Below are 24,528 nucleotides of genomic sequence, written 5' to 3'. Positions count from 1 at the left end.
GGGTCTCAAGAGTGTTTAGAGCAGTGCACCCCTAGTCTGGAGGCCTGAAAGAGCCCTCCAAGCAATTCTTTCTGCACCCCGGCAAAAAAAACACTAATTGTTGCAGCAGCAGGAAACAATAAATACATAAACAGGACTCAGCGCTGATCTGCACCAGTAAGCTGAATGGGGAGGAGGGAACCGTGTGCCTGTGTATATCAAGGGGGGGGGTGGAGTGGCCACACCCACTGCTGCTATGCAACCTCTGGAGAGTTGCCCAAGAGCTGATGCAACCCATGGCACGAGGCTCTCCAAACTTCTGATTTCCAGCAACTGGTATTTGCTGTATTATACAGTTACTGGCTCACACTTGTGTGCATGAAAGGATTAACCTGAGCCCCGAGCTCAAGTTACCATAGGTGGGACTCAGCAGGCTCCCACCCAGTGATGAAGCTTCATGCTCTGGAACGGGGGGGGGGGGGGACAGAGAGCAGGTGGAGTGCAGCTGGCGCGTGTCCGAAGGGGCGTGGAGCGCGTCTTCGGGGCATGGTGTGCTGCCCGAAAGGGCGTGGCACCCAGCGCAGGTCAGGGGGGCAGCCGCGATGGCACCACGCCGGGATTGCGCAGCCGGGGGTGGTGCGCTCCCTCCGCACGCCTCTTCCTCCGCCAGTGCTCCCACCAGCCTTTGCTTCTCCCTCAACCTCTCTCTCTCTCTCCCTCTCTCCCTCTCTCCCTCTTTGGAAGAAGCTAGCTGCCACTTGGTAAAACAGACTTTTACAGCCTGCAGGTAACGGAAAGACTGCATACGAAATAAATAAATAATAAAAAGGTAAAATTCATACAACTGCTTATCTTAGATTTCCAATTTGAAAAGCCAAGAGTTTGGGATTTATTCTAGCCTCAGCATTTTGTTTAAAGGTGGATGAGAGCAAATCTAACCGAGTTTGATGTGCTTAATTGAGGCAATCAACCACTGCACTAACTCTGCTATGGGAGGCTAAGAATCTCTTTCAAACCTCTCTCTCCAAAAGTATTCGGAGCCATGTGGAGACAGAACATTCCAGGAATCGAGGCAGCATGTTTTTGCAGCATGGATAACGTGACTCCTGGTGCTGAATGGCTCTAGCAGAGTAGCTCTGTGGGCAGGCACATTGCTTTGAATTGCACCGCCACCCCAAGCACTGTACTGGCATTTAAAAGTGCTCACCTGCAAGAAAATCTGTATTAGGGTTAAGACAGTGCACTCACCTCTCTTCCTTCTTAGCGGGTTCTGAAGAATTTTTAATTTAAGGGTAGGTTCATTAGAGCCGCCAGGCGGTTCTGAATTTTTGGAAGCTGGCAAGGAGAGATTCAAATTTTCCTTTCTGGCTTTTTTCTGCTTTCCTTTGTCCTCCTTGCTGGAAACCTCCTTCGGAGGAGACAATTTCTTCCTTGCATTTGCCACAAGGAGCCTACTGGATTTCCTCTTGTGCTGCTCCAAAGTCCGCTCTCCCATCTCACTGGGTTCCACATCAGCCTCTTTGCTATGTGGGGCCAGCTGCCCCGCACGCCGAGTCCTGGCCGTTTCAACCGTGCCAATGGGCTCGTCGCATGCCAAAGAGTCCAAATTCAAACCTGAAGAAGTGTCGGCCTCCTGCAAGTTGCTGCCGGCGCTGCTGCCTCTGGGAGACCGAGTTCTGCCATGTAGGAAAGCGGTAGCCGTTGACATTTCCAGCGCATAGTTTTGGGGATGAGACAGGTAAAACTGCAGGCGGAAGAGAGAGCTTTGGGGACACTTTTCGGAAAGAGATTCAACATCGAAAGAGAGGGGCGGGCTATCAAGGCTGCTGGTGGACGGCCGCAAATTCTTCTTATCAAGCTTTGCAAACTCCTGGAGGTGCAGCTTCACCAAAGTGTTGAGTGGGTCTCCGCTGTCGACGGGATGCTTGGCCGCTTCCAATAATGCATGGTGGAGCCCTGGCAGAACCAGAGCGACTTGTGAATATCTCTTGTTTGCCCCGTGTTCGCATTTCAAATCTTTTGCTGCCAAGAAGAAACACACTATTAATGCAACGTGCACCCATCACAAGAAAAACAAGCATGCACGTGACCTTTGCAACCTTCTGAGAGCCACATGCCTGGGGGGCAGAGGGGCAGGGACAAAAGCAATGAGAATAAATGTGAATTTTATCTTTGTATTTTTTTCCCCCACAGACACTCGCACACACCCCTCTCTAGCCTAGGCAAGCAAGAAGCATTATATCAGAGTTCAAGGAGGCATTCCAGCCATGCCAATACTTAGAAAATGTGCAGAGCAGGCCTGCTGTATGATGTCTCTCAAGAGGGTGTATGGCTAGGGATGAAAGACTCATGAGGGCTAATCAAAAAGGTATGGAGGGCCACATTTGGCCTCCAGGTCTGGGGTTCCCTATCCCTGGCCACATGGCCAAGCAGACATCCAATGGCTTTGCTAATCATCCAGTTATAGTGTGCAATTGAAAACATTGCAAAGGCAGAGAAAGAAGATTCTACTGCCCAATTTGGATGGTCCTCCAAACCATGGTTTGGGAGACAAGCTGTGGGCTGCCACTTTCCATCCCACCCATGGTTTCCTTCTGCCTCCTATTAGGCGCTAACCATGGTTTGCTAGGGCCTCCAAACTGGCAAATTACGGCTTGCAATCCCTTCCTCCCTAGGCCAGAATCAGAAACCCGTTCCAAACTCTCTTTTTTCAATTCTGGCTTGGAAGGAAGCAGAAATCAGAGTCTGCATCTTTGGACGTCCCTGGAGATGCAAGGCTGTGTGTGACATGGGGCGGAGCTTATCAAATACAGCGGAACCTTGGTTGTTGAATGCTTTGGAAGTCAAACAATTCGTAACCCAAACGCCGACAACCCGGAAGTGAATGCTTCCATTTTCAAACGCACCTCGGAAGTCGAACGGCTTCCAAGGCACTTTTCTGCATTTTTAAAATGCCAACCGGCATTTGCACCTCGGTTGTCGAACGTTTCGGAAATCAAACGGGAACGGATTACGTTCGACAACAGAGGTTCCATTGTGCTGCCTGAATTCAGCCTGTCGAGGCCAAGCAAAGGAATAGTACCTGTTAAACACTTAGGCCTCAGGGAAGAGATTAAAAACAAAGCCTGAAGACACGTAGATTCGCCCGGGCCAGAATCTGCAGAGAGGAGAGAGAGGGAGACTGGTAACAGCTACAAATCTGACTCTTCCATCAAGATCACATATGGATATATTTTTTAAAACCACAGAAAACTTCAGATCTTTTATTCTTACCTTTTCCCTTTACCAAGGCAGATGAGGAAAGCAGGATGAGAATCGCCCGGTCATTTAAATATTTGACAAGTGCCTACCAAGAATAGGAAAAAGGTCACCGTAGGAACACAGGAAGCCACCCTTTACGGAGTCAAGCCCTTTGCTACATCTAGTTCAGTAATGTCTACACCAACTGGCAGCACCTGTCCAAGGTTTCAGACTGCAGACATTCACAGCTCTACCCAAGGATTGAACCTGACCCTGTCTGCATGAAAAACATGTGCTCATCAACTGAGCCAAGATCCTTCCCCTTCTCAAGCTATGATCAGTTTAACGCCCCTTTTTAGGTGAAAACAGAATATTGGATTGCATGAGCCTTGGTTTGATCCATCAAAGCAATATACATGTTCTCAATTGTTTTAAATGTCCATAATGTACATTTCATACAGTTCAAATTTGCGCATTTATTTTTGTTATCTCCAAGGGGTTGTTTGTTGGTTGATTTTTAATTCTTGCAACAGCTGGTTAAAGTATGGTGTATGGCTGGTGTAGAGTAGCAGAGAACAGTGAGTTTAACAGCGAAGTGGGAATTCCAAGCTGGTTGGCCGCTGCAGAAAACCAGATGTTAGAATAGATGGGATCTTGAGTCAGATCCCACAGAGCTCTTTTACATTCAAACCAAGGTCTCCCTGAGCCAACACTGTTCCACAACAGCACTTTTTCTTAATGCTGGTGGGTGTGTTCTTATTCCACTAGAAATGTTGGGTTACAACAATTTCAAAATCAACGTTAAAAACAGTTTAAAACAAATTACAGTCACAAAAGTAGGATGGAATACAGTAAAAGCAACAGCAGCCCAAGACTACTTGTTCTTATTAATCTAACATCCTTAAAATGCTGCTCAGTGTTCCAAAAACTTAACACACATTGATGGAAGGGGCCGGACAAGATGAGCCTTAGAGTCCCTGCCAGTTCTAGGAACTTCTTGTCATTGCCACAACAGCCCTGCTGTCCTGAGCTTATGTGGGAGCTGACATTTCAATGGGGGCCTGGCTAGCTCAAGATCTCAGCTCCACAAGACCAGCTGTGTTGCAAGGGCAGCTGGGCCCTGAATAGAGGCACACCTACAGCCAGTTCTTCGTAGGACTGCTGCTCTTATTTCGTAACGATTTTAAAAGGAGGTAGAAACCTTGGGCTCTCCTGGTGCAGCCTTGTTTCACTTTCAGTACTGACAGCTGCGCTTTGACAGCAGACCTTTGTTTTCATTTTACTTTCACTTTGAGCTGTGCTCCGGTGAAGAGAGAGTTGTCCTGAGGCAGAAAGATACACAAACGCACGTCGCTTTTTTCGGGGGATCTGGGCAAAAGTCCGAGCCGGGAGAATTAATCTGAGCCTTAAAAAGCCCAGAGCTGAAAGAGGAAGTGGGAAAGAGCACTACGCATTCAACTTCCTCCCTAGAGAGAGAGATTGCCATCCTTGCCATCTCATGCCCAGGGGGGCACCGTACATAGGTGTGTGTATGTTGTGGTGCTGGGGAGTTCAGAGGCTTTGTGGGTACCCAGGAAAGACCCCAAGGGCCCACTGCATCCATGTTTGACATGCTGGGGACTCCTGCCCTAAACCACAGTTTAGCCTGACCTGCAGGAGCTGGAAGGATCTTTGGGGTTCACATGCTCTCCCCTCCTCCCATTGGCTGCACATGGCTGGAAGGAGGATTCTACCAGTGTGCAGTTTCACTTCCACTGATCCATAGCCTGTTGTGTCATCCAGACCAGGGAGAGTGGCTTAGAACAAAATGTTAAACAAGCCAGCTTCAGAAACTACAGTTTGAAAATGGCTTGGAAGCTCAGTCCAGGAATAAGGTAGATAAAGGAAAATGAAACCTGAAGATACAAACTGGCAAAGTGGGGTGGGGGCCTGAGGCATAGAATAGAGGAGACACCATGCAAGTTTTCGAGGAACAGAAAATGATACAGAAGTCTACTCCCCTTGTTCACTGCCCTGATCTTTTATGATCTGGCAGTACAAAAATACTTTTACAAATAAATAAATAACAGCAAATTCCTAGAGTCGTGCTGCAACAGAATATTGGAAACTGCCCTTTTTCTATTTATAGATCCCCAGTTTTCTGATTTGTTAACCCCTTCTCTGTGGCGCTCCCTATGCAAACTGTCTCTGCGGTTACCTCAGAATGTTAATAGGCTCAGTGAAGTCCTAAGCCACAAAGGTTGTCAAAATGAAGGGATGCAAATTCTACTTTGCTAGGAATGATCAGTAGATAAGGACTGGCATACATCACTCCACAAAAGTCAGGACAGAAAACTGGTCTCCAAAGCATGATGTACTTACCAGATCTTTCTCCTTCAAGCTCTCTGTTAACTGATTCACTTTTTGTTCATTTTGATTTAACATTTCCACTTCGTATAATCGGAACAAAATGCCTTGATGGCAGACTACAGAGCAAACAAGCACATTTTTATTTCAGTATTTTTGCAAAAACGCTTGATTGTTTTTAAAATTATTCAGTACCTAACTTCTGAATGCAGTAACCGTCCCAGAATTTATGTACTGTATTCGCTTATTTGAACTTATTGCTAACCCTTTCCTGACAATCCCAGGGTGCGTTCTACAAATGTCACAATTAAAATAAAGCCACAACAATGACAAAATAAAAAACCAAATGAACAGTAATGCAGAAGGGGGAGAAGACTGGGCCACTCAGCCAAAATCCTGGGAAACCCTGATAATTCACATTGAGTATCTCTTTAAAATATGTTAACCCGATATGAATATCCTAACTTTTTAAAATTGTTCTAAAACATTACAAAAGGGAGAAACTTAAAATGTGGTAGAGGAATGCAAGACTTCTGACAAAAGAGAAAGCAAAACAGAACCACCACCACCCTAAGTAAGTAAAAATCCTAGGTGAAATACTGGACTCATGGTAAATAATGGGCATGTGTCCTTTACAGCAGACAGTCCTCTACTCCCCCATTTGTCCAATGTTTTCACCAGGGAAATCTACTTGGCCTCATCACTGTCAGCTTTCAGCTGCCAAGATAAGACATTCCTGGTTGCCAAAGCCTTTTGGTTGCTAACTCTGTTCATACTGTAGCTATGACCCACGGCCTGTTTATAGCATTCACCTTTAAGCTGGGTGGGGAAGGATCTGCCCTTTTTATAAAATTTTACTTGATGAGCACTTTTTAGATTTAAAAAAATGGTTTTTAATTTTTTTTTATTTCCTGCTGCATTGTTTTCAAATGTTGGGCAAGCTATGTGCATTTGTAAGTGGCTCAGACTTTTGGGGGCATGGAAAGTAACAGAAACAAACATCCATTTCGAGAGCTGTCCAGTCCAAGATAATGTGAGGCGGTCTCTCTCTTTTTGGCAACACTAAATGAACCCTGATAGCCTAATGCAAAAGTACCTAACAAATAAGAAATCAATGCTGCATGTTTGCACAAGAGAGTGCTAACTCCGGTGTTAAGTTAAAGCCAACTTGGAGCAGAATTAACCCCCTACAGTAAAATGTACTCCTTGAGTTCAACAGATTGCCCACCCCCCAGCGGCGTAGCGTGGGTTGTCAGCACCCGGGGCAAGGCAAGTAATTTGCGCCCCCTAACCCGGGGCAAGGCAAGTAATTTGCGCCCCTAACCCCTAACCTGCTGCCGCTGCCAGCTTCTTCTTGCTGCTGCCTGGGCTGGGGTATTTACGGTAAGGTAGCCACGGCGGCGGCGGGTCCGTGTCAGGTGATCTGAGGCGAGTTGCCGCTGGCGCTGCCGCCCAAACGACGCCGCTTGCCCGGAGGAGGAGGAGGAGGAGGAGGGCAGAGAGGCAAGGAAAATGCAACATGGCACAGCAGCTGCAGCAGCAGCGGCGGGGCTGTGAGGAGGGGCTGCCTGGCGCACCCTCCGCGGCCCTGACGCGCGGGGACCATGGTGAGTGCTGAGAGCCGCTGCCTGCCGGACGCCTTCAGCCCGGACGCGCGCACAGCTCGTCGGTTCCACGAGACATGGGGCTCTGCTACAGCCTGCGCCTGAGGCTCTTCGGCGACTCCGGAGGTGGTGAGCGCGCCCCCCCCAGATGTTGCGCCCGGTGCGGCCGGCCCCCCCTGCACCCCCCACGCTACGCCACTGCCCCCCCTTGCAGTACTGTGTATGGACTTGCCTTTCTGTAAACACAGAAAAACACAGAAAAACAGAAAAATCCCAATCCAATTTCACCGTCACAGATCATTTTAAAAAGAGTTCAAGATCCTTATTACCCCAAGTAAGCGTTCCTTGGCTATAAAAATCATGCCTCCAATTTTAATTCAAGAAATGAGGGATTGGGGGGGGGGGATCAGTTATGGAAAAATTAGGAAAGTGCCAGAAGAAGTTTGAAAGCAATAACCATCTCACACAGACAGCAAACATGACCCCTGAAAGGAAGCTACTAGCCACTTTTAATAAAGAAAGGAAATAATTCTTTGCACAGCTTACATAATTTTAAAACGGTACCTTCATGATTTGTGTAATTGTTTTCCCCAAATACAGCTTCGGGCAACTTTTTTCTCAGCTCAGATATGCCCACAACATACCTGATCTCTAGTCTGGCTGGCCTAGCAAAAGAAAAAGGGGGTTATAGATTCAAGGAATGCCCGGAAACTTTCCTGTCCGGTGACAATCCTAAGACATGGCAACACAGATGAAGCCCTCTGTTACTCAGACCCCTGCGTAGTAAGAGAAGAATTACCGCATTTATTCGAATGTAATGTGCACCCTTTGTGGCCAGATTACGTCACGAAAATTAGGGGGCGAATTAGATTCAGCGGTGCGTTAGGTTCGCGTAAATACAGTACTTGGCTTACCAGAAAACATAACTGAAGACAGGTCAACAACCTGTCAAGTCTCTTTTTAAAAAAATATCAGAAGCCTTCCAACTGTCTCACACACACAAAAGAGAGAAGTTAGAACACCCACCACGTAAAAAAGTATATTTGAGTAATTTTTATCGAGCACAGATGCTACTATGTTTTGGTTTTGAAACTGGAAAAGCCATCCAGTGTTTGTTTTGTTTTTGTTTTTTTAAAAAACACACTCTGTAGTTTTATAAACTGCTTTCTACTCAACTTTACGGCCAGGGAAGTGGTATATACCGTATTTTTTGCCCCATAGGACGCACCGGCCCATAGGACGCACCAAGTTTTTTTGGGAGGGAAATAAAGAAAAAAAATATATATTCCCCCCCCCCCAGGCGCTTGTGGGGCCGACAGCAGGGAGACCAGGTCCGTGGACAGCGGGAAGACGCGCTGCGCCTCCCAGCTGTCCCCAGAGCTTGTGGGGCTGGCGGCGGAGAGAAGCACGCGTCTCCCCGCCATCAGCCTCCAAACCGCATCGGGAGACAGCGGGACGGTGGCGTTCCGCCTCCCCGCTGTTCCCTGACCTTGTGGGGCTGGTGCTGGGGCTCTCCTGAAGCCTGGAGAGCGAGAGGGGTCGGTGCGCACCGACCCCTCTCGCTCTCCAGGCTTCAACGAAAGCCTGCATTCGCCCCATAGGACGCACACACATTTCCCCTTCATTTTTGGAGGGGGAAAAGTGCGTCCTATAGGGCGAAAAATATGGTAAATATTACATCTTTTTTTTAAAAGAATGCACTATCTCCTTTTCCCTGCTACTCCTCTACAAACATCAGAGCAAAGAGAAATGAATAATCTCACTTACAACTCTGCTGGGATGGAGCCGCTAAAGGGTGAACGAAGAACAATGTCACACAGTCGCTGTTGCTGAATGAAGAGCTGACCTTTCCAGGAACAATACAGTGCTAAACGTTTCCAAAACCAAGTGGGGGGGGGGAGAGATATTAAAATTGCAATACGAAAAGAGAAAAATCCGTCAAAAATGAGTATGTTTACCAAACCGATACAAAGTGCTCTTACCTTCTGTCTTACGTTCAGCTCTGCAGACAGGGAAAAGGGAAAGAAAGGAGGGTAAAAGCTGTTTTAAAACCACTGGGGGAATTAAAGAACAAATGACTTATTTTTGTATATTTATTTAAAGGTGCTTACGAGCTCTTGTGGTTTGATGGCGACATTCTCTGCAGTTCACAGTGCTGAGGATTTAACAGTTACATAGGGGCAGATCTGCCAAGGGTCTTCAGCAGCTTCACAACCAGAAAATTCATACAAGTAATGCTGGAAAAAATAAGATAAAGTAAATCATATAGAATGGCGGCCTTCCCTTGTGTCCAATATGTGTTATAGGCGTTTATCTCAGAAACCTGAACAGCAACCCAGCAAGGTAGGCCAGAGTTACGATCCTGGCCTCGCAGCTGGGAAGATACAAGGACTTGCTTGTGGCCCACAAGTCCAAGGTATTTTTAATATTTTGTTGGAAGCCTCCCAGAGTGGCTGGGGAAACCAGATGGGTGGGGCTATAAATATAATAAATAATAATAATAATAATGCCAATTTTCAAATTGGAGACTTCCCAGCTCACAATATATTAAACAGGTAAAGGTACCCCTGCCCGTACGGGCCAGTCATGACCGACTCTGGGGTTGTGCGCCCATCTCGCTTAAGAGGCCAGGGGCCAGCGCTGTCCGGAGACACTTCCGGGTCACGTGGCCAGCGTGACGAAGCTGCTCTGGCGAGCCTGCACCAGCGCAGCACACGGAAACGCCGTTTACCTTCCCGCTATAAAGCGGTCCCTATTTATCTACTTGCACTTAGGGGTGCTTTCGAACTGCTAGGTGGGCAGGAGCTGGGACCGAACGACGGGAGCTCACCCCGCCGCGGGGATTCGAACCGCCAACCATGCGATCGGCAAGTCCTAGGCGCTGAGGTTTTACCCACAGCGCCACCCGCGTCCCACACAATATATTAGACCTCACCAAAATCCATCCCCAAATTCTGGCAGGATCCTGCAAGGTGTGTGTGTCCCAAGTACAGCAAAACAATTTCATTTGTGAAAGTAAGTCTCTGATAAAAGTATAAATTGTAAATTTACGAAATTAAGAACAAACAATGTAGCTATAAAATAACTTCCCCAAAATTGTTCCGTTTGCATTTCTTCCAGATTTTACTTCATTCTGCGTTCTCTCATTCCCATCAGAAATAGAGAGGCTGAACTTTTCAATCCAAGTTCTACTGTATTTGTAAGGTTAGCCAGATTTCATTGAACCAGTCCTCTATTTTTTGGTGTTTCTGGCTTTTTTCCAGGCCTGTGCCAGAGTCATTTGCTACCTTCTGCCGAGGAGAATAATTTACCTCCTTACTTTTGTTTATCTCTTCTAGTACACCTTAATTTTAGGACACGTCCAAAAACACAACAGCTTAGCCTCATTTTACATATTTATAAACTGTATTTCTATAAAAAAAAAAAGCGGGGGTGGTGTACGAAAAATGCTGGTTCGCAAGGAGAAAACCGCATTGCAAAGGCCTGCCTGAAAACGTCTAAAAGGAGGCAGGGACGATTCCTGCCGAACTTCTAGTGGCAGGGAGTTCCACAGGGCAGAGCCTCCCACCCGAAATGGCTTGGCTCCTAGTCAGGGTGAATTTGATTTAAATCAAATCGATTTAAATCACTAATCAGTAAGACTTGATTTAAATCACTAGTCAGTAAGACTTCATTTAAATCATTTTTTTTACATAAAGACTCATTCTTGCTGATATAATCTTAATATTTACAACCAGAGGAAGGTTACCTTTTTGGAACAATAAATTTTCAGAGTAGTTTTTACAGTTATATCAAAATTTACTGATTCGGTTATGCTATTAGGAATACATAGACAGATAATTATGAAATTATTGTGAGGTTCAATAAGTTAACTGTTTATATTTGGACAACTTTTCTGCTGTACTTGATTGGAAGGAGAAAAATAATTATTTCCTTAATAACAATTTAAACTATTTAACTAAAGCAATAACATTATAGCATATGTATCCATGTCTGTTAACTGATGTGGTTAAATATCTCCCCCCCTCCCCCGCAAAAAACCTACCAACTTAGACTGAGTTTTAGCACACATGAAAAACTTAAAACAAATCCATATTTCCTCGTGAATAGCCTTTGGACTATAATGTAACTTAAACAGAAAAGTATATTTAGAAAGATTTTTCTTCTGAAAGCGTTTCATTTTAAAAATCCGATTCAAATTTTTAAGAAATCAATTTTTTAAAAAAATTAAATCATTGATTTTTTTTATCCACCCTGCTCCTAGTAAAGGCTGAATGAACCTCAAGAACGTGGGGAAGTAGAGTAGCCTTTGGACTAATAATAATAATAATAATTTTTATTTATACCCCGCCCTCCCCAGCCAAGGCCGGGCTCAGGGCGGCTAAGAAGCAATAATAAAAACAAGTTGAATGAATACAACTTAAAAAGAAGATTAAAACACAACATTAAAATATTGAAACATTAAAATATTAAAATGCAGCCTCATCACAGGAGAAAGGAAAAAGAAAAAGAAAGAGGGGGAGGGAATCAAGTTGTAGCTTAAATAAAAAAGTATAAATAAAAAAGTAACTTTAGAAAGGTTTTCCCTCCGAAAACGTTTCATTTCAAAAATCTGATTTAATTTTTTAAAAAATCCAATTATTATTTTTTAAATTAAATCATTGGTTTTTTTTTATCCACCCTGCTCCTAGTAAAGGCTGAATGAACCTCAAAAAAACGTGGGAAAGGAGAGTTGCGGAGACCATTTAAGCCGCGGCGAAGCTTTTACTTCGCCTTTCCGGCGTCAGGCAGCGGCGGAAACGGCGCATTTCCGGCGCCGCCTGGCTAACTCCCCTGAAATTCAGGGAAACGGGCGGCGGAGGCCCGGAGAAGCCGGACGCCATGAGGGAGGCCAAGATGGTTGCCGCCCATCCCTGGGCAAGAGAACCTTCTGGAATCTTGTCGGTTGGCTCAAAAATGGAAAAGTGACAAGATACCAGCTAATGAAGAATGGAAAGAAAACTAATTGACCCACCCGGGAAGAATGGCAGACGAAGGTGATGGAATACATGGAAGTGGCTGAGATGACTGGCAGAATTTGGGACCAAGGAGAAGAGTCGGTGGAAGAAGATTGGAAAAAAATTAAAGCTTATCTTCAAAAATACTGTAAAATTAAGGACTGTCAGAAAGATGTTGGAAAAAGAAAATTATGTGGTTTTGGCAGAAATGACATAAAGGATTAAGTAAAAATGAATTGATGAAAGAGAGAACGTAAAATTATAGTATATTAAGATAAATTATTAAGATAAAAACAAGGTTGGAAGGATTTGCTGAAATAACAATTTGAATTAGAATACAAAAATGGGAGGTGTGAGGAGGTCAAGGAAATAAGTAAAGGAAAGAAAGTTATGTAAAGGTTCGATTTGTTCTTTTTTTTAACTGATTGTATTTTTTCTGTCTTTTTTATTTTTCCTTTTTCTCTTTTTTCTTTTTGTAACCTTTAAAATTTTGAATAAATATTATTTTTATTTTTTTTAAAAAAAAGAAAACTAATTGATTATGCTGAAATGGCAAGACTAACTGAAAGATTAAGAGACAATAGAGACTTCAAAAAAGATTGGGAACCATTTATGTTGTATCTACGGTAGACCTTCTGGGCAATGATATATAACGAGATGGAAAAGATGTTGAAATATACATTTTTTTTAAAACCAGAAACATTTTGACTTGGTATTATAGGTCAGGACATTAATAGGCAAGATGTTAAATTGTTCTTATATGCAACAACTGCGGCAAGAGTATTATTAGCCCAGAAATGGAAACAAGAAGAAATTCCGACGAAAGAAGAACGGCGGATGAAATTAACGGACTCTGCAGAATTGGACAAAATGGCAGGAAGGATTCGAAACCCTGCGGGACCAGAGATTTGCAGAAGATTGGAAGAAGTCTATGAATTATTTGAAGAGCAACTGTAATCAACAAATTACGCTAGAAGTTTTGTAAGGAGAAATATACGACATGCTACAAAGTAGGAAAAGATAGAGATATTGGTTATGGGTTTGAAATGTAATAGGGAAGATAAGAAATGAGAGATTAGATTGGAAAATTTCCAGACAGGATTGATGGAAGTCAAAAATTTGAATAAGATGTCAAAGTAGGTTTAATTACTGTTGAAAATGATATGTTAAAAAAAAAACTAATAAAAAAAATATTATAAAAAAAAGAATATTCTTGTCGGTTGGGCGCGAGGGGCCCACCTGCAAGAACCTTCGGCCCCTCAGATCTATGGGGCGGCAATTCCTCTCCCCCTGATCGCAAACCCAATGGGGGAGACTTGCTCACGAGTAGCCCTGCCCATAATGGACAGGCTGAGGGTGAGGAGGGCCTGCAAAGAGACTTAGAGCCTCCTCTGGGCCGGCTTGGCTGTGAGGCGTTTTGCGTCGCCTCAGGCGGCAGAAAGCAACCCACAGGTCCGAGTGATTGACAGGGTGATTGATGCACGAATCAGCCAGTCAGCCGCAGAGGCGTTTCCTGGGAAGGAGGAGCCTAAAGGCAGCCAGGCTCCTCCCCTCTTCAGGAAAGAAATAATAAAATTATTATGATTAAAGGCCTCATTTTATTTTTTTTTTGTATAAAAATGTGTCAAATAATTGTCGGAGATGCGGAGATAACTCAGGAACTTTCTACCATATGTGGTGGATATGTAGGAAAATGCAGGTATTCAGGGAGAGTATCCATGCAGAACTGCAAAAAAATGCTGAATCCATGCAGAACTGCAAAAAAATGCTAAATCCATGAAGAACTGCAAAAAAATGCTGAAGATCTATTTCTTTCTTTTTTCTTATTGATACAGCAAAAAAACAAAACACAAATACCAAATTACACACAGGAATAACCAAAGACACATAATTTTCTTAACAAACAATAAAACATATATTGGTCTTAACACTAAAGACCCAACCTCCCGTCTATTCCATATTTCAATTTCATATTACTTATTGCCAATACACACTTTTATCATAATTAAACTTTTTTCTTAATATATCTAATTTCTTTTATCTACCTTTTAACTATTGCTGAAGTTCCTCGAATGCTGCGACAGAATTGAAACTACTATATTTATTTTTCAAATATTCTTTGAAAACCTCCCATTTTGAAACAAATTCCTGTTTTGATTTATACTGACCAGATCTGGTTTTTTAATGAAAGAGATCTCTTTCAATAAAAAACCAGAGGCCGACCTCCCGGGAATAACAGATTTGGATATTCCGCAAAAGAGGAAGGGTATCTTTTTATATGCGACGGCAGCAGCAAGAGTTCTGATCGCGGCAAAATGGAAGAGTAACGAAATCCCCTCTATACAAGATTGGATCCAAAAGCTGACAGAATATGCTGAATTAGGCGGTCTATCAGAAAAAATAAAGAATAAATCAGGACCAGGTGCGCAACCTGGGAGTCATTTTGGACTCACAGCTGTCCATGGAGGCGCAGGTCAATTCTGTGTCCAGGGCAGCTGTCTGCCAGCTCCACCTGGAACGCAGGATGAGACCCTATCTGCCCGCAGACTGACTCGCCAGAGTGATGCATGCTCTAGTTATCTCCCGCTTGGACTACTGCAATGCGCTCTATGTGGGGCTACCTTTGAAGGTGACCCAGAAACTACAACTAATCCAGAATGCAGCAGCTGGACTAGGGAATAGGAGTGGCTGCTGAGACCACATAACACCAGTCTTTAAAGACCTACATTGGCTCCCAGTACGTTTCCGAGCACAATTCCAAGTGTTGGTGCTGACATTGAAAGCCCTAAACGGCCTCAGCCCAGTATACCTGAAGGAGGGTTTCCACCCCCATCATTCTGCCGGGACGCTGAGGTCCAGCTCCGAGGGCCTTCTGGTGGTTCCCTCCCTGCGAGAAGCCAAGTTACAGGGAACCAGGCAGAGGGCCTTCTCGGTGGTGGCACCCGCCCTGCGGAACACCCTCCCTTCAGATGTCAAAGAAATAAACAATTATCAGACTTTTAGAAGACATCTGAACGCAGCCCTGTTTAGGGAAGCTTTTAATACTGGATGAATCACTGCATTTTAATATCCTGCTGGAAGCCGCCCAGAGTGGCTGGGGAAACCCAGCCAGATGGTTGGGGTATAAATAATAAATTATTATTATTATTATTTTAATCAATAAGGAACAAACTCTCCTTATCGACACAAACAAGCCGTTCTTGATACTATATGAAACTGCACTGAATTGTTCAAATGTTTCTCCTGCCGCACCAGCCTTGGGTGCCCTTGGAACTACAGTTCCCATCAACCTCAGCCAGCGGGTGATGCTGCGGCTTAAACCACAGAGCCTAGGACTTGCCGATCAGAAGGTCGGCAGTTTGAATCCCCACAACGGGGTGAGCTCCCGTTGCTCGGTCCCTGCTCCTGCCAACCCAGCAGTTCGAAAGCACGTCAAAGTGCAAATAGATAAATAGGTACCGCTCCAGCGGGAAGGTAAACGGCGTTTCTGTGCGCTGCTCTGGTTCGCCAGAAGCGGCTCAGTCCTGCTGGCCACATGACCCGGAAGCTGTACGCCAGCTCCCTTGGCCAGTAAAGCGAGATGAGCGCCGCAACCCCAGAGCCGATCACGACTGGACCTAATGGTCAGGAGTCCCTTTACCTTTTATGCTATATGGTAATTTATGGACCTAATAGGTATCTAAAGCCATTTGCACGTAACAAAATATGCACAGTGGTACCTCTGGTTAAGAACTTAATTCGTTCCGGAGGTCCGTTCTTAACTTGAAACTGTTCTTAACCTGAAGCACCACTTTAGCTAATGGAGCCTCCCGCTGCTGCTGCGCCACTGCTGCATGATTTCTGTTCTCATCCTGAAGGAAAGTTCTTAACCCGAGGTATTATTTCTGGGTTAGCGGAGTCTGTAACCTGAAGCGCATGTAACCTGAGGTACCACTGTATATGTATTTTATCAAAGTAATTGTTGAACTGAAATGCAATTAGGAAGTAGTATATTAACAGTGAAATTTGGGAGGGGGTTCCACTCTGGGCCCTAAGCTATAGCTTGTTTAGCTTATACGTAAATCCGGCACTGCCGGAGAGCTAAGCAAAGGCCTGTTCTCAATCCGGATGAATCCTCCCTTCTGCGCTGCAGCAACGATCAAAGTCCCAGCACCAAGCACAAACTGAAACTAAAAGGGCGACGGAGATCGAAAGGTTTCCTCTAGAGAGGAGCCACGTGCAAAGGGGAAAGAGATTGTTGGGAGTTCAGCAAACGTTCAGTTGTACCTCTGTTTCGGATCAGAGAAGGAGTAAAACGCAGGTCTCCTCAAGTTCTGCCTTGGCAAAGCTGCTCTTTTGTTTGGAGAAAAATTCGCCCTGCATTAAGACAGAGGGTAATGAATCAGATCCACCCGGTTTTTTCACCCATGCGGTGACAGATCTTAAGACGGCCGCGTGTACGCAGAGCTTTGAAAAGAGGAAGCAAGCCTCTCAACTAGGCATTACCAGGAAATTCTACAGCCTGCATAAACGCTGCAAACTGACGCATGATTTCCTCCCCTTGCACGCCCAGTAACTTAGTCTGCCATTTTGCACAACTGATTCTGGTTTGGCAACACATGAGGAAAGAAAAAGAGAAATGCAGATCACTAGCGGGCCGCTTATTTAGCCCTTCTTTGACTTCTGCGATTGCTACAAACACAGCCTATGCATTTCAAGCCTAATTTTCACCAGCGTTGAGGACTACAAACTTCAGGTCCTCAGAACGGAGGACTGTGTGCCTAACAGCGCAGTCTGTGATCCTACAGATTCGCAGGATCCTTTTAGATCTAAAAATATATTCCGTCTAAGAATTTACCATGTTACCTTGAGTCAGGAATGGGGAGGGGGGGCGGCATCCTAGATCCAGCTAATCAGCTGGATCCTGAACTCCCCACCTAGGCCATTTAGACACAGGCCACCACGAGGCTTTCAAAATAGCACTGTGCAGATCTATATCTTCACAGAGGGTATCACAGAGCTGGAAGGGACCACAAGGGTCATCTAGTCCAACCCCCTGCAATGCCGGAATATTTTGCCCAACGTGGGGTTCGAACACACAGCCCTGAGATCACAAGCCTCAAGCTTTACCAACTGAGCTATTAGGCAATCCTAATAGATTGGATTTTCCATGGCTTTAATTCTATTACAGCTTTATTGCTTTTTAACTGTTACATGTTGCATGTTTTTAGCCTTCTATATTTTGTCTGCGGGTGGCGCTGCGGTGTAAACCACAGAGCCTAGGGCTTGCCGATCGGAAGGTCAGTAGTTCGAATCCCCGCGATGGGGTGAGCTCCCGTCACTCGGTCCCTGCTCCTGCCAACCTAGCAGTTCGAAAGCACGTCAAGTGCAAGTAGATAAATAGGCACCGCTCTGGCGGGAAGGTAAATGGCGCTTCCGTGCGCTACTCTGGTTCGCCAGAAGCGGCTTAGTCATGCTGGCCACATGACCCAGAAGCTGTCTGCGGACAAACGCCAGCTCCCTCGACCTATAGAGCGAGTGTGCGCGCAACCCCAGAGTCGTCCGCAACTGGACCTAACAGTCAGGGGTACCTTTAATAATATAATAATAAATTTTATTTATACCCCACCCTCCCTGGCCAGGGCCCTGCTCAGGGCAGCTAACAACAGTAAAATTACAGTTAAAACACAATGGGGGGGGGGGGGAGACGACGAATTTAAAATACAGGTTAAAATGGAATTTAAATGCAGCCTCATTTTAAAAGTAGCCCATAAATCAAAACCATAAGGGGAGGGAAACATAAGGGTCAGACTGAGTCCAAACCAAAGGCCAGGCGGAACAGCTCTGTCTTGCATGCCCTGCGGAAAGATGTCAAGTCCCGCAGGGCCCTAGTCTCTTGGGACAGAGCGTTCCACCAAGTAGGGGCCAGTACTGAAAAGGCCCTGACCCTAGTTGAGACCAATCTAACCACCTTGTGACCTCGAAAATGTTGTCATTTGTGGACCTTAAGGTCCTCCGCGGGGCATACCAGGAGAGGCGGTTCCGTAGGTACGTGGGTCCTAGGCCGCATAGGGCTTTAAAGGTCAGAACCAGAACTTTAAACTTGACCCTGTACTCCACCGGGAGGCAGTGCAGTTGGTAAAGCACTGGATGAATGTGATCCCGTGGCAAGGACCCCGTAGGAGCCTCGCCGCGACATTCTGCACCCACTGCACCTTTTACCTTTACCTTTATTTTGTGTGCAATGGTGTTTTTTTGCAAAAACCGCCTTGAGTCCTGGCCTAGTGAAAAGGCGGGATGAAAATAAATATGGTAATAAATATAATAATGGTTTTCCCTGGCAATTTTAAGACCACAAAAAGACCAAGGCCCTTTGGCAATTAGGAATCTGGGGGAGACACCTAAGGACAACGGGATTATATATATATATATTTACATCCTGGGGCCAAGTTCCTGAGTTGCTACAGGTTGTCTCCGACACTATCGTACTACTTGGGCAACAAAACTCCCCTCCCTTTCCTTACACACCCTTCTGCCCTTCCCCAAACTCTTCCAGAGGTTTGGGAGCACCCCATAACTGCTTTGTGGGGGGTATCTTGTGGTGGGGAGTTCCTCTGCCCAGCCAGAAGCCCTTGTGCTAGTAGCAGCACTTGGTCGAATCCTGCCCAACAGACTTTAGGTAGCCGTAGTGATGCGACGCCAGCACAACAAAACTGGGGCAGATGGGGCTGCCATTGGGGGCTGTGAGCATCTTGAGGGTCAAAGCGTGGGGTTGCTAAAGGACCAGAGAGCCCCATGCCCCGAGGTGCGGCCACTGGTAGGAGCGCACCCTGGCTCTTAAAAGCATTATTAACAAAGCAAAGCACAGGAAGAACCCTATAAAAAGTTGTGAGTCACAGGGAGAGGTAATGCCAAGGGCCACGGCTGCGGGTGGCAATGACGAACGAGGGAATAATTTCACGAGAAAGCCTGTTCTTCCCTATGGAAGAACAGCTGCATGTTGAGGAAAATTACACAGTACAGTCCCCTCCTGATAGGGTTGTGCAATATCTGGCTTGCAACGTCACAATATATCACCAGCTGGATCTCTCGATATATCACAATATCTATCTGTGGTGGGTGGCAAAGGCCCTTGCCAGGCTTCCAGGAGGTGGGTTAAGTGGTAGACTTAGTAAAATTAAATAAGCTTCCATATAGTATACTATTTAATACACTTTCAACCAATTTATGAGAAGTTTAAGTGATTTACTAGCCAAGTTGCCTCTGCACGCATAAACCCCACTGAGTTCAACTAAACTTTTACTCCCCCCTATAATTCTAACTTTTACCGAGTTTATTTTACTATTACCCCAAAACTCAAGTTAAATCAGATTCTGAAGGCATTATTTTTGAGTAATCATTGTAATATGAACTGGTTTGTACTTCGTGATTTGTACTTCTTGGCCATAATTTATCTCAACTTCATATTAAATAGGAATGTTTCCCTTTCAAAATATCAGAACGTATTTTGCATCCATCTATATAACTGCACAAATTTACTTGTATGGTATCTCAAGGGTTAGAAACTAAATTCATAATATTGTCAAGTGTGAGTATTATCTCATTTATCAAAAGGGCCTGAAGGACAGCCTGAATGTATGACTCAGATATAAGTTCTTATTTTCCACCCCAAAAGGTTAAACTTGTTTGGGGCCACATGGAGGCAGAAATGTATAGGAGAAGGTGTGTTTATTCTCTCAGTTACTTGCACACATATCAATAAAGAGTTGAATTGTCCATTGTTCAAAAAACAAAAACTAAACTTCTACAATCCTAAGAGTAAGGCCCATTGAATCCAGTAGGGCCTGCTTGTGAGTAGACACACATTTGCTTGCACTGCTTACTGAAAAACGCCCTCCCCATCATTCGCACACAGTACCCAACCTCCCATTTCAGCATAAGGCAGCCAGCTAAATCTTCTCCCCTCCATCGCCCATCGCAACAGAAGTGGGGGGGTACCCAAATGCCCTCATCCCACCAATCTCTGGGTGGGTGGGTGGGTGGGAGGGAGTGCAAGCAAGCAAAAAGATTGTCTTCTTTAAATTAAAAATGCACCCTTCCTTTTTAATATGGAGGAAAGCTATTTAGGTGGAACCAACCACATAAACAGGTACGCGGATGGCGCTGTGGGTTAAACCACAGAGCCTAGGGCTTGCCGATCAGAAGGTCGGCGGTTCAAATCCCCGTGACGGGGTGAGCTCCCATTGCTCAGTCCCTGCTCCTGCCAACCTAGCAGTTCGAAAGCACACCAGTGCAAGTAGATAAATACGTACCGCTCCGGCGGGAAGGTAAACGGCATTTCCGTGCGCTGCTCCGGTTCGCCAGAAGTGGCTTGGTCTTGCTGGCCACACGACCCAGAAGCTGTACGCCGGCTCCCTCGGCCAATAAGGCGAGATGAGCGCCGCAACCCCAGAGTCGGCCACAACTGGACCTAATGGTCAGGGGTCCCTTTACCTTTAACCACATGAACGCCACCAGGAAATAAAAACAAAAACTCTTCCCCCCTTTTTTCCCCCCACTGGTGGGGGAAGGAAGAAGACATTTCCAGTTCTTCGTTTACCTTCCCTCTCTGATTATATAGCCGTGGGAGGTTCCTCCTGGGTCGTTAGCAGGCTCTGCGTAATTAGCTGAGCTCTAAGTGGGAGGGTACCGGTGAATCCGAAATAGCTTGCTGATTTGTGGGAGGGTTTATCATCATTTATTTCTTATCGGGAGAGCACAAAGTTGGAAACACATGCCTGCAAATTATCGGCAAAGTATGTTCAGCTGAGCTACCCCCTGGGAAGCTGTTAAATCTCCACCTTTGGTTCACCGGTATATTAACTTATCACACAGCCGTGCTTCCGGGGCGTTATAAATTTAGACTTCAGTTTGGAAAAAACAGAAAGCCCTTGTTTGCAGATCTGGGAGTTAATATCTTCAAAGACCCAGTTCTCCGATATACTAATTTTCTGCAAGCAGGAAGTGGGGAAGCATTTCAAAAAAGAAAAGTTCAAGTCAAAGGCGCTATTGTCCAGGAAGGACTCTGCCGCAGGATTTCTTGGGAGAGCGAAAGAGTAACAAAAAGCAGGAAGTGAAAGCGCCACACAATGTCTGTTCCACACTTGCAAGGAATCGCTCCTTCAGTGTGGTAGTGCCTGAACTTTGGAACTCCCGGCCACTTGATATTAAGGGTATTCAACTTCACTATACTGCTTTTGGCATGTTTTATGCTCAGGCAAGCCTTCCCAGACATCTAAACTTGACGTGCATTTTAGTAATATATAATTTCACTTTGCAATACATGTTTTGTAAACTGCTGATTTTACAAATATATACGTTTTGAAGGTGTGGCGAATTAGGTCAACTTGCTTTTGACATCAGAGATTTTTCTGGCCATTTTAATGCATATAGGACAATCCTTCATGAATCTGCAACTAACCTTAAACAAACCTTTAGTATGTTCCACATGAAAAATACAGAAATTGATTTATTCGTTCATTCAGTGTTTTCCTATCCCACCTTTCTGCCAAAGTTGGGATTCAAGGCGGCTGGTAGTATTTTATAAACATCATTTTAAAATGCCAACACATTAGATAAAAGCAATAGTTTACAAATACAATAACACACATTTAGAGCCAGCATTAAAATACTGAGTGCCCTGATAGCAGGCCAGTTGCCGATACTGTCTGCACACATTATTAATTTTGTTTTTATATTTTAGTATCATCAGCGAACTTAGCAACCTTCCTCCTCGCCCCTGACTCTTTAAAAACCACAAGTGCATTATCAAGGAGGACAAAAAACTTGAGCTAAAAGTGACTCCAAATTAAATTAATTTAAATTCCAAAATGATGATCAGTTTATATGCTTTGGGATTATCAATTTATCTCTCTGCCCTTTGCAGATTTGAAAGGAAGGAGAGAAAAACCAGTGTGAAATGCCACGACAGAGCTGTCAACGCTTCCTTTTTTAAAGGGAAATTTCCTTATTCCGAATAGGATTCCTTGCAAGAAAAGGGAAAAGTTGACAGCTATGTGCCACGAGCGTTGTCAGAGGGCTGGACTGAAAGCGGCACACTGTATTCAGGTTTTACACAAAAGAAAAACCACAGCCAAAAAAACATTCAGTGTTAACAAACGGGAGGGAAATGTGTTTGGTGCTTCTATACGGCAGCCGTTGATTTCAGTGAAAAGTGAAACTGATTTAAGCAGAAATAAAAGTGAAACTATTGTGTTCCAGCAACCACGCAAGCTCCGTACCAGAGACAGAAGCATATTAATTTTAGGCAGCACAATGTGCTTTTTAAAGCAACCATCTCAGGATTTTTAAGCTTAAATTCAATGTTTACTAGTAGCTCCTTACTTTGCAAATATATATATATGTATATATATGTTTCCCAACTCCTGTACGCTGCAAATGTCTGACGGAATGGGGACCTGCCTAAGCTAGATGGCTTTCAGGCAAAATTTCTACGATCTCTGCTGCAGGTACCCAACTGTGTCCCCAACTCCGTACTTCTGTTAGAAGCTGGTGAATGCCCAATTTCAACTAAAGCATGGTGTTCTGCCCTAAAACATTGGCTCAGGATTTCGGTGTTTGATCTAGGGAAGGGTTTGTAGCAACACCTGACCGATGAGGAGTTTGTCAGCAAATGGCAGAAAACCATGGCTAGAAAAGCCACCTCTATTGGTCTGTCACACACACCCCCCCCAACTTTATTACCTGGGTTATGAAGGCACCCTAAAGACATTAAAGCAAAGATTATGGGATAATGCACACAGTGACTCGCGATCTCCATCACACACAGTTTGTAGTCCGCTGGCAGTAGGAGTACAATATGGGCATGTCTTTAAGTTAACACCTTACATTAAAAACCTGACAGTACCAAATTATCGAAGGTTTTTCACCAAAGCCAGACTAAATGTCTTTCCTTCTGCAGTGTTGGATGGCAGGTTGAGAGGAGTTCCTTGCCAGGACAGACTTTGCTCGTGTGCTCAAGACATCGATTCCATAAAACATATTTGGCTGCACTGTGCGAAATACGAGCGAGCCAGGGCTGAACTGATATTACCCTTGCTGATACCTTTCCCAGGAAAATCAGAGGCTCACTATGTCAGGTTCCTATTGGAAGACCGGACAAACCCCAGAACATTAGCAGTGGTGAAGTTTTTATCGGTGGTTGCAAGGACCAATGATCCCTATCTTTTAAGTCTGAACAAAATACCCCAGTAATGAGATTATTAAGTTTGCAGATGATACAACGGTGGTTGGTTTAATCACGGCTGGAGAGGGGGAGGCGGTCTATAGGAAGGAAGTTGAGCAGCTGGTGCAGCAAAAACAACTTACTCCTTAACTTAAAGAAAAAGAACAGATTACTGTGGACTTTAGGAAATGTAAATTGAATATTCACCCACTTATTATTGAGTGGAAGTGCGTGGAACAGGTCTTGGTGTTTCGATTTCTGGGAATGGAGTTGAGAGATGACCTAACCTGGGGAGAAAACAGCAAAGACCCCATGAAGAGAGCACAGCAGAGGTTGTATTTTCTGGGAATCCTCTGAAAAACAATCTCTCAAAGGACCTGTTGATTGCATTTTACCATTGTACTGTGGAGAGTGTATTAACTTATGGTCTCTGTGTGTGGTTTGGGAGACGCACGGCCAGGGAAACAACAATGCTGTCCAGGGTTATAAAGACTGCGGAGAGAATAATTGGGTGCACTCTTCCCACCTTGGATCAAATCTATGCTTCCAGGTGCCATAAGAAAGCTGCAGAGATAGTGCAGGATAGTGCGCACCCCGGAAATTATCTCTTTCAGTTTCTGCCTTCTGGAAGAAGGTATAGAATTATAAAGACCAGGACAAGCCGCCTGAGAAACAGTTTCTACGCAAATGCAATTCTGGTTCTAAACGCAGCATAAGGAGTCTCTATAGTATATTGTATTTTAAAATGGCGTTTCAGAGTTTTTAGGGGTTTTTGAATGTTTTATGTAGATCTTCAATTTCATTGTTCTGTATGGGACAATGACAATAAAGCTATCGTGTATCGTATGCTTGTTTAACCCGGAGGTAGGCTGTCTGAATTGTGCATTGCTTTGTAACGATTTGTTGGGTCTCTGGACCGTAATAAAGATTGATTGATTGATTGATATATATGCAGTTATAAAGCATCTAATGTTTTAGATGCTGCCCATTTTGCTCTGTTGGTATAATTCTGCAAACATACCAAGCTGCCAGAGAGCCAAACTTTCATGAACCTCTGGGTTAAGGTATAAAAGACATGTGCAAAACCACACTTATCTTCAATGCCTCCATTGTGAGTCAATGAGGTGTTGTGGTTAGAGTGAAAGATTAGGACCTGGGA

The 24,528-nt window shown here is 44.7% G+C and overlaps 1 protein-coding gene and 1 long non-coding RNA gene across 8 annotated transcripts in view; one reads left to right on the top strand and one right to left on the bottom strand.

Moving 5' to 3' along the window:
* Window positions 1-24,528, top strand: part of LOC307225326 — a 325,653-nt gene that overhangs the window by 264,332 nt on the left and 36,793 nt on the right. The window lies entirely within an intron of this gene.
* The window catches only part of TASOR2 (transcription activation suppressor family member 2), a 67,406-nt gene that overhangs the window by 27,795 nt on the left and 15,083 nt on the right, over window positions 1-24,528 (bottom strand). For 2 of the 7 annotated variants that reach the window (XM_079992096.1, XM_079992102.1), the window contains exons 2-10: window positions 16,433-16,522; window positions 9,281-9,406; window positions 9,152-9,171; window positions 8,937-9,036; window positions 7,734-7,834; window positions 5,581-5,684; window positions 3,253-3,325; window positions 3,062-3,136; window positions 1,228-2,001 (exon numbers count right to left, since the gene is read on the bottom strand). In XM_079992096.1, coding sequence (XP_079848222.1) covers window positions 1,228-2,001; window positions 3,062-3,136; window positions 3,253-3,325; window positions 5,581-5,684; window positions 7,734-7,834; window positions 8,937-9,036; window positions 9,152-9,171; window positions 9,281-9,306 — 1,273 coding nt within the window. In that variant the 5' untranslated portion in view covers window positions 9,307-9,406; window positions 16,433-16,522. Of the gene's footprint in view, window positions 1-1,227; window positions 2,002-3,061; window positions 3,137-3,252; window positions 3,326-5,580; window positions 5,685-7,733; window positions 7,835-8,936; window positions 9,037-9,151; window positions 9,172-9,280; window positions 9,407-11,911; window positions 12,049-13,405; window positions 13,430-16,432; window positions 16,523-23,580; window positions 23,657-24,528 lie in introns of those variants that run through there. The other 5 variants (XM_079992097.1, XM_079992101.1, XM_079992098.1 and 2 more) reach the window with 5 other exon arrangements.

Source organism: Podarcis cretensis (genome assembly GCF_951804945.1).
Source record: "Podarcis cretensis genome assembly, chromosome: 10".
NCBI lineage: Eukaryota > Metazoa > Chordata > Lepidosauria > Squamata > Lacertidae > Podarcis > Podarcis cretensis.
The sequence above is the reverse complement of the archived record's forward strand: the minus strand, read 5'-3'. Positions and strand labels throughout refer to the sequence as shown.